Source organism: Anopheles coustani, chromosome 2, assembly GCF_943734705.1.
Source record: "Anopheles coustani chromosome 2, idAnoCousDA_361_x.2, whole genome shotgun sequence".
Classification (NCBI taxonomy): domain Eukaryota; kingdom Metazoa; phylum Arthropoda; class Insecta; order Diptera; family Culicidae; genus Anopheles; species Anopheles coustani.
Window position 1 is genome coordinate 33970840 of NC_071289.1, and position 15092 is coordinate 33985931.

The 15092-nt window shown below is 41.7% G+C and overlaps 1 protein-coding gene across 1 annotated transcript in view; it reads right to left on the minus strand.

Annotated features, from left to right (window-relative positions):
• The window catches only part of LOC131267433 (nitric oxide synthase), a 48487-nt gene that overhangs the window by 19056 nt on the left and 14339 nt on the right, over positions 1 to 15092 (minus strand). The window contains exons 2-3 of the mRNA XM_058270313.1: positions 14828 to 14964; positions 1988 to 2150 (exon numbers count right to left, since the gene is read on the minus strand). Of these exons, the coding sequence (XP_058126296.1) occupies positions 1988 to 2150; positions 14828 to 14964 (300 nt within the window). The remainder of the gene's footprint in view (positions 1 to 1987; positions 2151 to 14827; positions 14965 to 15092) is intronic.

Here is a 15092-nt window from a genome sequence, read left to right on the forward strand (position 1 = left end):
GAATGGCAGAAGAAGTTCATTTCACCATAAGGTAATTCAAGTTTTGCCAGTTTTTCTTTCATCCTCACTCCGCCTCTCTCCAAAATTGGACGATCAAAGGGAAGGGTCCCCTTAGTGTGACACATAAAAATACCTGACCACCGTCCATTTACGGTCATGTCATTCGCAGAAGGTTGGATTTGCTTCTCGGTCCGGGGTTTACCAAGAACGCACCGGCCAGCTGATGCAACGAAGGTGCAGTGGAGTAAGAAATTTAATTCCACAACTTTGTCCTTCGCTCGGGCGACTTGCTTCTTTCGAGCTTCGGTCTGGGAGCGGTGAACAAAATTTATGAAACCCGGGCCCCGCACCGAGCAAGAAAATTTACGTTTTGCGTTGGATTTGGGTTTTCATTTAAAATTCCCGCAAGCGCTTTGAGCAGCGAACGATTTAAGAGTTTGTGTTTAACCATTTCTAACCAAGCTTCTAAGGACAGGTAAGTTGTACTTCTCCGAAGAATGGCAGCGAAATCTGCGCCGGGCACGATTATTGACCCAGCCCATCTACTGTATCGTTTGTGTTCGAAAGGAACCGGATTCCTTCCAGCTGAATTTTAGGAATTTCCGGAAAAGATTCCACTCTCTTATTGCATGAATTTAAACGAAGATGCGTTCATAAATACGTCCACTACTTGGTCTTTGGTATGACCAACGAGGAAGGCAAAATACTACCATGTTATGTAAGAAGCTCTTAAAGACTTAATTTTGTATGTTACTATAATTGCCTTCAATCTACATCATTAGATATATTTTGAGATTTTTTGTTTACGATGGAGGCGCCTTGTATTTCACGACCATTTGAAAACCCATGAAATACTAGGCGCCTCCATCCGCCGCAGGAATTGGTAGGAATGTATTCCTTTAGTTACCAGACCCATCAGATGACTAACCACAAACGAAATGAGTCCAAACCAAACAAACTAATTAAAACCCGGAGGCTATTTCTACCGGATCTTGTAGCGTTCTTCATATCGAAGAAGTTGCACCAAACAGATCGTTCTTTTTCCCTTTTCAATTAGAAGTGTGAACCAAGGAAAGGTCATGTAGAATCTGTGGTTTGCACCATTTTTACACTATTTATCACATTCTAGGCAATTAATCGTCCCCTTCTGGCATGTGGCATGCAAACTTCGGAAAGCGGGACATGCGAAGGCCAGCCAGAAACCCACACCGTAAAACCAGAAATGGCAAAGCATCTCCCGAGCGAAGCAGTGAACCGACCGACGGGACTCGTTTGCTTGTTGCCGTTTTGTTGCCAGCGTAAAGATACTGGAGACCGAGCCACAGGTTCGACTCCGCTCGAGAGGTTCTCGGGGCCCGGTCCCAAAGGAGGGCGTGCAGTCGGGGTACGGTTGAGTTCACACTCCCATGCCAAAGCAGGCGATAATGAAAATAATTTAATTTTTCCTCCTCCATCATTTAATTTACACCCTTGTGTTGGTCCGGTCGGGCGTTCAGCTCGGCGCTTTCTCTACCGTGTTTGGCGCGTGCTTCGGTGGGAAGGTTTTTTTTTCGTTTTTGTTCGCGCCATTCTAATTTTCTCTCTTTCAATTTGCTCCACTTTGCTGTTCACTTTTGTAGCCTTCGCCACTTGTTCTATCGGTCGTAGTAGCGAGTCGTGAACCAACCTTGAGGTAGAGCATGGTGATTCTTCGGGAGGAAAATTCGTCTCCTTCCATTCTGGCCCGTACCGAGCGTGCCCGAAGAACGCTAATTACATAAGGACTATGACTCTCAATTTAAATAATTAATCACTTTAACTATCACTCCCCAAGTTGTGTTCATAGGTCCACACCAGTGTTTTACTTCTTCTTCTGGCTCGTTCAGCAATCATAAGCTGCTTGCCGTCGAGCGGTGTTGGTTTATTGCAAGGCTTGTTTTAATTCACTCCTTAGGCAGCCACTCCACCCTCAATGTTAATTACGTGCAGCCGCTTCGGAGCCACTTACCTGCAGCTTGGACCACTGTATCCGACCGATGCAGCGTGACGAGTTGCGCCAGGCGAGCTTGGCCCCGTAGATTAGCTCGGTTTCCGTCAGATGGTAGGATCCTGTTGCTTCGACTTCCTTCTGCACCTGCTGCCATCGGCTTTCGTGGGCGGGCGATTTCAATCTGCGAAGAACAGGAGAACCAGAACGTAGAGCCAGTGAAATGTTTGTTTGCGGGTAGGAAAAAAAATGGACACTCGTGTGATCACGTTCGGATGGTGGAAGAAGGAAATCTTTCCCTGCAGCTGGTCAAAAATCTACTCTGGAAAAGTAAAATGAAACTCTGGGCAAAGCTTAAAAAAAGTCCCGTCCGGAAACAAGAGCAGCTATAATTTTGCTTGGTTATCTTCCACAATTTAGTGCCCCGGACACTGACTTTGGTTGGGACCAGATTGAAAAAATCCGTACAATTTTTTCGTCGTTCCTATGTGCGTTCGCCGAGCTCTGCAGCCGGATTAAGTTTCCTTCGGCCGGCTGAACTTTCGTTCCTTCCTTCGTTCTACACGCAAACCCGTAGCCGTTGAGACGCTCGTTTGAATTAACTTGCAAGAAACTTGCAGAAACATAAATTTCCCTTCGCCGACTAATAGTGGCGGACCGAGTTCATCCGGTGTCCGTAGGGGGCAAAACAAAAAATACGGTATACGGAAGTAGGAGATAATTTGCTGAAAGTTGCGCACGTTTTTTTCGCTCTGGAGCTGGAGTTTGTAGATGCATTTCTATTCAGGTCAACTGTTTCATTTTCACAACTTCGCATGACATAAGTATGCCAAGTTTTTAAAGTAAAGAATGCTGAATTGAAACAGGTTCAAGTTCATTTAAATATTAATAAACGCTAGTACAACAGTTGTTAATGCCATCAAGCAAAACAGGGATACTGATAGCTACAGAACTTAAAGTTATTTAAGTTCAAAATTAATTTATCTTACATGAGCATGTCATTCAAAAAACATAAATCAAACCACAAGAACACCATATTTCAATAAGCGATCTTATGGTGAAGGTTGACGAACAGGTTCTGCTTTATATTTCGATAAAATATTTTTAAACCCTTTTCCGAAGTTTCACCAAACAAAAATGGGAATACATACAAATAATCGCTTAACTCTTAACTTCTAAACAAATAAACCTAAATTTGACTTCTGTTTCATACGATCTATTGTATTTGGAAATTAACTCAGTTGCCACAAACATACCACACTAAATATCTTAAATAATCTTCAATAACATCAAATGTTATGTTCCTGTTGCCATTAAGATATCATAACATACGTCAAAACGTTCCAACAAGAAGCTACTCCTTGCAAGAGCTACTTTGGATATCGTTGAATGCAATTTTCTTGATGTTTTCTCGGAACCATAAGAGCATCTCATCTTTTTACTGCTTCCCCTTCTGCGTGCCCCTTCTCTCCTCCCGAACGAAAGTCATTCTGTTGCATCTTTCAGCAAATCTGCTCATCCTCAGGGCTCAACCACAAAGGGTTTGAGAGCCATCAATCGAGCGATAAACTTTCGATCTACTGCACCCTCGGGCGTCGGATTCGCAAGCAGTTTTCCACCGGCACGCTAAACGACGAGAAAGTGACCGTTGCCAAGCGGGACAATGGGCAGCGCTAACAGTTTATAAACGTCATTATCAAGCGACAAGTGCTGTCGTTCTCAGTTCTTCTGAAGCAACTCCGTCTCCTCACCGTCAACCCAAGCTACAAGATGTTGACGATAAACATGATCAGCAAACGGTTCACCGTAAACATTGCTGAAGAAAATTTGCCGCAGGAAGTGACTGCAAAAGTGATGTTCTGCTTTATGACCTTTGGCGATGCGCTCGGGAAACTGTTGCCATTGAACTACTGTCAAGTCATTGTTCACCGAACCGATGGTTTTAAAGGGTACCGTTATACAAAGCATATTCGTTTCAAAAGGTTCTCATAAGTAGTGGCATAACTTAAGGAAACGATTCTGAACCTTTCTATGGCAAACACTTGCATTTTAAATTCCCCATGAAATGCATCTAAGGTCAATTTTACAAGACGATATCGGTAAGCAAAACATTGCATTGACGGACGGCACGTAGCTTGAGAGTGCCGGTATCTCGAAGATATTTCCGTCCGTATGGCGAAAGGAAACACTAACATATCAACAATGCACGTTCGTTCGGCCTATTTTGCTCGCGCACAAGAGGTCATTCCCATCAGGTCCATTTTACATCCGTCGTAAGCATCGTCACCATCATCACGAGCCTGTGTGAAGAAAGGCTGCCTGACAGCCGACAATGATGTCCAGTTGGTTTCGAAAGGAGGATAGCAACCCGAACACCGTAGCACGAAGGAGGGCAGGATGTTCGTTCGGTTTTATTTGTCCCCATTCCGATTGCGAGCTGAAAATGGATTTGTCGGCAGGTTTACGACGACGAGCTGACAATGATGACGATGAGGATGATGATGTTGATGGTTGGAAGAGAGCGCCTCTTCCTGCGTCCAACAAGCTCATCATGGATCGAAAGGGCGAGCTCGGCCGTATCAGTCGTCACCACCGTTTCCTCTGCTGGCGTATGCAATTTTCCGGCTTTGATTAAATCTCTGTGACCCCAGGATACCTTCCGAAGGGTGACGGAGATGCCGTGCGAGTCTTAAAAGCACACAGGAGTGTCTGACAAGGGTCATCCGGGGAAGGAGTACGGTCGTGTCCGTGGGAAAGTTTTACATCCCATTGCGACCAGACGGCATGCGTCACGTTGGCACGCTTGGGAAAAACCCACCCCGCTGTCCACCCGATGGTATGAGATTCCTGTTGCGAACCATCATGGCCCTTCGGCTTCGTGCCGGATGTAATTGAGATGGGCACATTTATTGGGCGTAAGACAACGCCTGGCACGGTCTGCTGGACCTGTTTTTCCGCCCACCAGCTCGATTCAGTTTGTCCCGTGCGTCTGAAGGCGTATACATAATCAATGATTATTGTGGAATACATTCGATAGGCAGGAATATTAAAGCTAAATTGGTAGAATGGCACGCGCCGCATAACAATCGCAGCTAATGATGATTATTTGTTAATGGTTGTTATAAAATTTTACAATTGGAGAGTTCTTTTCGGTTAATGGTGAGTAATTTTTAATCTGAATGATTTTTATAACGTTTCAAAAACATACCGTCACCAATATCCGATCTTTCTTGTGGAGGGTTTTGCTGTTCGATTTCGTTTGTCGAAATAAAAGCAATTATTTGGAAAGATATTCCTTCTTATAGTATTTTAAATTTCGTTCTACTCGATGATAAAGTACAATGTTTACTACTTATATTTGCAAAATGTTTTAAATAATATAAAGGATACAAAGAGATAACTGTAGAGCAAACTATCCTAACTCAGTTGTTGTCTACTCTATCGAAATAGTCGCTAGTAAAATTTCTAGTGTACAGCTCTAACCCACAAAAACCTGCATTTAGCAAGCCATCGCACAAGATAAATAGGATCATTCGCCGAAAGATAACCATGTAACCGCTGCAGCAAGATTCCATTCCGCCAAACATCTAACGATGATAAGTACACCACCGGAAAACGGATCAAAATCCGGTGCATCGCTGCAAAGGCACCACATTCCTGGTGGTTGGTTTTTACTCGCACAACACGAACTCCTTTCTGGCCCTAGTTATTTTATCCTTACTTTGCTGAAGCTCCTGAATGCGTTGTATGTTGTTGATTTAAAAATGCATTTCGTACAGAGTGCCCCAAGCACTTGACGAAAAGTTTAGTGTACTCGCCTTTCCGCACGAAAAAGTTGCATCCAGCCGTAGAATGGCGTTAAAAAAAAGTGGAATACCACGCAAAAAAACAACCGCACCGAACAAAGCAACGGCTATGGAGGATGCCTTCTTCATTGTTTATTTGTGTTTTTTTTTCATCACTACAAACATTGCCTTTTTTGAGTCTGTTTTCACAAACATTACCATCATTAACCGCCTAATTAGTGGCATGAACTCTCGGCACGGAAAGAATGTTCCGTTTTTTTCTGCGTATCTTTCCAAACACGAGAGAGAGAGGATAATGGATGGTTCCGTGGATGATAAATAACAGTAGCCACTAATTTTCCGGCAACGGTTCGTGTTGGAAAAAAAAACGACAGTGAAAACAGGATTCACACGAGCAAACAAATCACACGCTTCCGAGCACAACAGAACGCACCGCGCCGAACTCGCACTGCTCGGCCGGTTGTAATAATCGTATTGTGTGTGCATCAAATAATTCGTTTATTTACACTGACGCTGCGAAATCACGATAAATTAAATCCTCCAACCGGTAGCGTGCCGGCATTCGAAAAGCGCGTTTGCCGTTCACAGCGGAGTTCTCTAACACTGTGCCACACCGTTGTCCGAGAGTGTGGAGGCATTAAGACCGCATCTAAATGTATTTCGGTTTCCAACCAATTATGTCACGCCCTCACATAAATGCATTTAAATTGTTTTCCACCCAGCGAACCCGCACACTCACCCACATGGTGTTTAATAACATTTTAATGCCACTTACATTGTATGATGTATCGACCGAGCATTTTCCTGCCACGAGTGTTTGCCACCAGTTGAGTTGTTTTAACCCTCCACAAAGGACCGAAAGTACGTAGCGCAACGCAATGTCCACAACACACCATCGAACGGCCAGTATTTATCCGTTTCAGTGCACCATCGTTTCACCCACAAGCCCGTTTGTGGGCTTCCGCAAAAGAAACGATCTCGACCCACACTCGCAACCAGACGGCCTGGCAAACGGACACTACTACTTCATGTAGCTGGTGAAATTCCGAAAAGTGGTCTTTGTGATGTACTGTGTTGGTTTGGGAAGCGGGGATATGGAGCAGGTCTTAATTGATACTGACAAATGTGATTCTAACCGAAACCGACGTGCAAATTGGCCAACAAATTGACACTCAGCTTAGCTGAATGTAGGTAGTTGATAAGCTGCAGTTGATTTGGGGACGAAATGGAGGAGAAAACTGCATCCCATTATTGGACGATTAGTGGTTGAAAATACCACAATGGAAGTATTTAAACTCGGTGACGTTTTTACCCGATAGAGATTAATTTAAACCATGTATCATATCTTTTGTAGATGTAAAAGATTTATGGCAAAAAGATTTTATATATGGCATGTAAATATTATAATCTGTTTATTGTTTCAACCTATTGATTACACTTTCCTGGGAAAGCTGTATGAAATTAGCTTTTAAAAATAAAACTTTACATAAACTTTTAAAATTTTTCTTTTAACTTCATTTTACTTATCTGAATTAAATGTATTATTTTATATCACGCAGTATTCCTTTCACATTGCAGCCATTTCAACAGGAGATAAATAAATGAAAGACACGCGAAAAACGTAAACCAAATCTATTTCTATGCAAAGCAGAAACAAAACAATTTCCAACAAGAATTTGTCTGGACACCATTCACTTACCAATGAAAGAATAAAATAAAAATAAAACTTTATACTTAGAGTGCTAACGTTGGCAAAACCGAATTGAAATCAGTTGATGTAGATAAGATCTGGTTGGGAATGACGATAAAACTCATCTACAAGTTCTAACGAGTTTGAAAGCCACGTTTAAACTTCTTCTTATTTAAGTCTACCTAATTCATGGAAAATTACTATGATCATTCAGCTCATCGCCGGAACGGTAAATGTTTCCTTTACTTCTATCTCGTGCTAGAATTCGTTGGTATTTTCAAAAATAAATAAATGAATTCATTTTATTCCCAGACACATTGAAATTATTTATGTAACAGAACATTTCATGTTCAACTAATTAGGAGGTAAAACTTGATTTTTTCCATGAAAATCTTCATCGACTGCGTGCGAGTCAACATAGGTTTAATTTTCACTTAATTTAGGCGCCATTTATAGTCAATTCAATCTAAGTGGGAACATTATCATTTGACCAGCATAGAAGCGATGTTGCCAAAAATAACCAAATTAATTACGCACACCAAGGGTCAGTAGGTAACAAATTAAATTACCAGGGGATCGGATCCAGTTTTGGACCGTCAGAAAATGCTGATAGATCTTGTTATGTTGTTGGTGATGTAAATGAACATAATTGCATCATCGAAACTCATTGAAGCGAGGACGAGGATATTTATGATGTTGTTTTGTAGAATGTAAGTTATTTGTTAAAAATCGCTACCGAACATAGGCGCGTCGAATGTAGCATAAAATATTCATGTTTACCATGATCAACCAATTTAAAACGAACCCTCAGGCAGCAACATGCCGCTTGGAGCATCGATGATTAATGAAGCAGTTTACGATGCTCGTTTTCAATCAAAAATACCAGATAACTGGATATGACTTCTGGCCTGATGAGTATGTAAGCCTGGTGTGATGGGTATCTTGACAGATTCATTTTTTTATTCCAATCAATAATTCAACAGCAATTAAGCAGTACAATACTGTATCATCTCTATAGAATATTCGAATTGTGTTGATCCTGTAACTGTTGTGGTGCAAAATAGACAATGTGTTAAGCACATATAGGGTAAAAACCTACAAGCTTCACTCAGACCCATTGTTACAATACTTCAGGTGCGTCAGACATTCGCTCGATACCCTTGTTAATATCAGAGTGGGAGAAAATGAACAGCATAAATTGAAAAGATATGTATTGTTCCGAAGTGGTCGATGTAACTCCGAACTATACAATATTTTGAAGTTAATTTGCTATTCTTTAATTTCTCTTAATATATTGCTCGGACACCACGCTTGCATCTGTTGAACGCGCTCAAGTGGTTTCGCATGTCGAAGGAAAGGGAACCGAACGAGATTTCATTTTCAAGTCAATAGAAAGAAAACTTTACAATGTTTTGTAACTACCGTAAACAATGTAATGTATTAAAAATGGACATATAATATATATTTAGTACATATAAGAAACGTCAGATCGACTGGCTCTTATGTCGTTTTAACTGAAACAACAACAGATTCTGTGGCTTAAAACCAAATGATGCTTATAATTTATTACCTGTTCCGTAAAACTACACTGAACGAGAAACCATTTGGGACGTAAACTGACCGATAAATAAAAAATACGGACAGAAATAGTTACATAAATTCCTCCAAATTCCATTTGATACCGTGCGAATTGCAATACTTTACGAAATTTGTCCCAATACCGGCATTTATACATTGGCCAAACGTGACGGTCCCACGGTTACCTCGCAAGGGATATCGCAAATAATAAGATACGCCACGGAAGCAACGCAAAACACGTACCTGTGTACCGAGGTGGATTACTTTTAACCCTTCGGTGACAGCTGTGGGATTCCGGGATTCCAACCCTGGCACGGCATGGTCACGGGAGTCGTAAATTCTTTGCCCTTTGTCAGAGGTTGACCCACCGGATGGGTAGATTTATATGAAAGCTCCAAGGAATGGTGCCCTTTTGGAAGGAAAAATAATGCTCTGGGCTAATCGAAAATCATTGAACCATCAGATGGGAAAATAGTACAGAATAAAAAGTGGAAGAAATCCAGGTACGCTGGGGACCGTGGAAAACGTTCACTGTCTGCATCCGATGGGCAATAATTATTCTATAGGAACACATGATAAAGCAATCACTCTGGAGGGATTTACACGAACCTAAAATAAACTCTTCTCCCATTTGTAAAACCAAATAAAATCCGATAAAACAGATAAAATCCAACAGTTGCAAACACAACAGACTTTACACGGAATTATAGCAAAAACTCAAAGCACACACCATTCATTGTAAAAATACTGACACATTATTGTGGTCACAAAGCCACAACTCCACGCTATGCAACAAAAACCACACAAGCACTCACAAAGTGAGTTCGTTTATTAACAAACCACAACCAAACCCCGAGCAGCGGTTCGATTGTGTGTCAAAAACTAGTATTTTTCCACCGACCAAAGGACAAATGTGCGAGTGTTTGGTGTTGGTTCGCGGGAAAGAGAACGAGGATTTAACCATTTCCGCCTCAAACGGATGGAACGAATTGCAGCCACTCCACAACAAAGGCCCTACCACCCGGCTTTCAATCGGCTAAATCCATTTCCAACACAATCCGGTTACGGGCAAAGGTAGGGGTGGGCGTCAGGATTTTCCGATCGAAGGTCAGAAATTGTGATTTATTTAGTCCCGTCGTTCCAGGTAGTCCCGGTAGAACGTCGATTGAAATTCTACTGCGATGCCGTAATGAGGGAAATTAAAGGCCGGAAGTTGATTACGGCAAGGACGGAGGTCGTGCCAGACCGATTGGAGCACGCGCCCACTGGCTTTCCACTCGAACCTTTTCCCCGTGTTGACTTGTGTTTATTTGTTTTCATTACGTTAGTCCCGTCCAGTTTGTTCCACCCGTCCCCGACCCGGATCTACTTCAGTCGATCGAAAGGACTTTCGGGAAAGATAGAATGTAATGAGTGGGGATTTTCTCACAATAAGCCCACCCTTTCCGTCCGCCGGTTTGGTCGAGCGCAGGGCGTTAGGGTACCAACACTTCATCAGCAGCCGTTCAGACGGGAATGTGGACGACGTTCATTGAAAATTAATTCCTTCCACTCGCCGCGTCTTTCGGGAGACTACAGTCAAACGCTACAGAGGCACATTAAACGTGAGATGAATATCGAACGACGATAAAGCGCGTCCAGCCTTTTCCGACGGCATGCCTTCGTTACTGTTTCGGGATGGTTTGCTCGAGCAGAGAACGATGTTTCGAGTGAAATACCACGTACGAGACGGCACAAACATTCAACCGTGGCATCCGGTAATCAATTTGTTTCGTTATCGTATTCCTCTTCTCTAACACAGTCTGTTGTTTGGATGCCTTCAGTTTCACTTCAACATCAGGCAACGCATGCCTCCCAAATAAAGCGATTGCAATTGAGGAATATGCAGTTTATTTCCGAGGCAGACGAAAACGGTAACCGGGAAACTTGAATATGAAAGAGGTCTTTGAAACTAGAAAAGCTGAGAGAAAATTGACATTGCATTGAACACACGTTCCAAATAATTTCTTCGCGATTTGACACAGATCGGTACTCAATTTTACCCACCAACACTAACATTCAAAACCAGTTCGATGTCATAGAAACATTTACCACCGTATAGCGTAGACCTTAACATAAACTTTATTGAACAGAAAACACTGATTTCAATGTGAAACATGTCACAAAAGCTAACCGGTTGCCTTCGTACTACCAAAATCGTTCTATATAACCATCAGAGAAAAGAGAAAATGTGTATCTAGAAGCGGAACAAATGTATACTTTTCAATACGACAAATTTCAACTCCCTCGATCACTCACTTTCCTTTGGCGCGAGATCTTGCCGAATAAAAGCCGCCAACAAGAAGAGAGAACGTACAAACACGATTTCTTTTAAGCTCCCTCGGGACTGATCGGCGAACAAACGCAAGCGTCACACATAAAGACGATCGGGAAACGATTGGAAGCGATTTTGTTCTGAGAAGGCACCGTTTTTTAAGTGGCATGTGTCTCTCTTCAATTACCATACAAATTGCACATTGTTTGATGTGCACTTCAGCTGCACTGCAATCTTGATGCAGTATCCTCATGCGCGTATGCATTTGCTTCTGAGAAGGATGGGTTTTTTGAGTTGGACCATGAGATTTTCAAAGAATTATAAAGGAATACAACGCTGCTCAACACGATACTGAACATGGATTAATCGTGAATCTAAAACAGTGAGTGAGTAAACACAAATATAAATATAATGTAGAAAAGTTAATCTTTAATCCATGTGAGAAAATATTAAAACATAAAACTGCACCTAGCGCAATTTATAGAATGAGGTAAAATAAACTTTGAATATTAGAACTAATATTTTGTTCAGAACTGAATCAATCCATTTTAAACCTGAATTGACTAAGTTGTCTTTAACAAATTTGCTCTTGAGTGCTTACAAATAACATATATCAACGCAGTTTAATCTTTCGTCTCATAAAACGGACCGGTATTAACAACTTGAAAAATTGGTTGCAAATAGAAGAAAATACGACGATCACGACAAATCGAGTTCCATTTTGAAAAGGAAATCGACTAGTCAAACCATTTGAGAAGATAAATCGAAATCGAAACGCAAACTTTGCGAAAATCTGGGCGCAAAGAAATGCCAACTGTGGGACAGAGAAAATCTTTGTTCCGATACCGATGTACCGGCCATTAATTATAACCTTCGTATCGATTGCTATTTTGGCGAGTTCCTTGTACATCCGTATCCTAATGATGGTCCTACGAAACAAATAAGGGATTTTGTTATTTGTAACACTGCTTGAACAACGAATGCTATCTACTTGGTATTGAAAGCAATCCGCTGCTTGCAAGATAGATACCAATTCGTTACAGACTCAATGCAAACCAGAAAAATTGCAGTGTGCTGATTAGAAGTCGAATAAAATGTTATTCATTCCTTAACAGGCAAAGAAAGGATTTTCAAAAAGCCAAACGGAACTTCCAAGATTATTCAAAGCGTGACATTTTCGTTTGAGTTATTGATACAATTAAAACAAAATGTTACCATGGCCTTTGGTTTCGCCATGAACTATATGCAAAATATTCATACCTAACAACGAGAGCGGAGTGTTATCTAACGCTCAAAGTCCTCATTGTACGACAAGCTACTTTCTGAGTGCCAAAACTTTCATTTCCTACACCGACCTAGCTGTAATTATGTTTCCCCGAGGGTTCCATTATCACCTCACTTACGTTCCCGTTCCAGCTGGTGATATCTACCGTCTCCAACAACTTCCGTGGTTTGCAGGACAGATCATTCAACGGGCACGAACCATCTAAAACCCCTTAGAGGTCGTTCGGAAAATGCATGCCAGCACTTGTTCGCCGCGAGATAGATGCATCGTTAGGCGGTTGCGATTGTGCGTCGGCTGCAGTGACATGCACAATGGGTGGCTCGCTTGGCGTCCTTATCGAGCTGTCGAACCGTTCCCAAGTTTCCACCAAAAACCACCATCGCTAGTTAGCGAGCGTACGCTGCATTGGACACGCTAATGAGCAGGTGGTAGAGGAAGTCCGGAACTTCAACCGGTAGTGGTAGGAACTTGTGGCGTGTCAAACAAAGTGCATTGTATCCCCGTGGGTCTAACATACGATTTGGATAGTGATGACAAGCTGTGGAACATTTGCGCATTAGTTAAGATGCTCAAACTCACAGCCGCTCTCGAGCGACATGGAAAAGTTTTCTCCGCGTAACGTAACGTATATGGAACGCTTTTCTTTGAAAACAATATTGTAAACGAGATTTACCATTTCTACTATTTTTGTGCTAAAGTAAATTCACCCAAATTTAAAATAAATGTATAAAATACCGGCTTAGCTCATTATATGAATATCGCTTAATACTTTATACCAATATGAAAGTTTTCTTTAAACAAGTGGACTAAGTAATTCCCATGCATTCAATTTAAATATCTTCTCTATCTAATCGAACACTTTATTTTAGTTTTTATTTTTCATATTTGGACAGTATGAAAGTTGTTGCGCACAATTGTACTAAAATCATTTAGTAAAACCCTAATAATAAACTAATCGTAGTGTGAGCATTTCGACTAAACACTTTATATTACAATGTTATCCGGTTTCGTACTCTACATGGTTTAAAGCACAAGTTAAATGTTAAAATCCCTAACATATCACCGTAATAATCCCCGGATTAACTGAGTATTTTTCTTTTTCGCTATTTCTGAATCCTTTTGGTGTGAAACCTGTGGTCCCTAGTTGAAAACGTAGCGCACAAGAATCCAATTGAATTTCGAGAAAAAAATGTCAACCACCCTCAGGATGAACAAAGCTAGAAATAAAAAAAACTTCGAAAGCCATATTTTGCTCCCCCACATGTAAAGTCACCATTCACCTCCTTCAAACATGCCTTATGTGGGTACGTTTGGGGGAGGAAAAACGTGCCACTGGAATCTGCGCGGAGTTGGGAAAAAGATACGACCTCCGTCTGTAGGCAGAGCGGGCGTATAAAAGCAATCCTCTTTCGTGCAAGTGCTCGGAGACTCGATCTCGGTCTCGGGGGGCTACAAAACGACCGCTTCCAAGGAGAACGCAGATCGTGCCGGCATACGTGCTTACTAAACGGATCGTCCCCTGATGCTAGCGAGGCCGCGCGTAGGATCATCGGTTTGCTTCCCTACCGTTTGTCAATATGTGTATATATGTAGGCATGTTTGCACTGCAGTACACGGTCCGCGGTAGTGGCAAAAGAACCCTTTCCGACTTCTAGCGAACTAGGATGTTCTTTTGTTTTTGTTTATCGTATCGTTCACGGGTGGAGCATATTTTTCACCGTTCTGAAACGTAGCAAGGCAAACACAGAAGAAAAAAGGCCCGAATACAAGCACTTCAGGTGAGCAAGAAAGGTGCTCGTGGGTAAGATATGCATAAAAGTAGATGATGAAAGCAGCGAAAAACATAAATCGTTAACATGTGATTCATGTTGGATGCCGAAAATGCCGAACTCAGCAAACACTGCTTGATTTAATGGTAGTCTGGCTTCGTCGACTGCTTTATTTGTAAAAACAACCAGGCGCCTCCATCGGATGCTTTAACGCAATTACTCGAGAGAGAAAAAAAGCTTCACATCTAAAATCTTTCTCTTCACTTTGCTTTTGAAAATAAAAGTTCATTTAATTGCCATGTGATGAATTAGGATGGCACAAATGGATTAATTTGTTAATGTATCACGACCAATATTAAACATTATCATAACTTCTTATTGCATAAAACTAACTAAACAGCGCATTAAAGCTGGCTTACCGTCGGATCGAGGAATAATACTGATCGAGAAAATCCTTTGCGTGCTGCTGAACCACATCCGACTTGCGGGATTCCGTCCCAATGAGATGCGGTGTCATGACGCTTCCCATGCAAACTTCACGCGAGCACGACATCACCTGTATGGGAGGAAGAAAGGAAAGGAAACAAGCAAAAATCAGATATTAAAAACGAGCGGCAAAACCAAACGCGACTTCTCATCTAAAGCTACGATTTAAGCTAGCAAACTGGAGATTGCTCCCGTTGT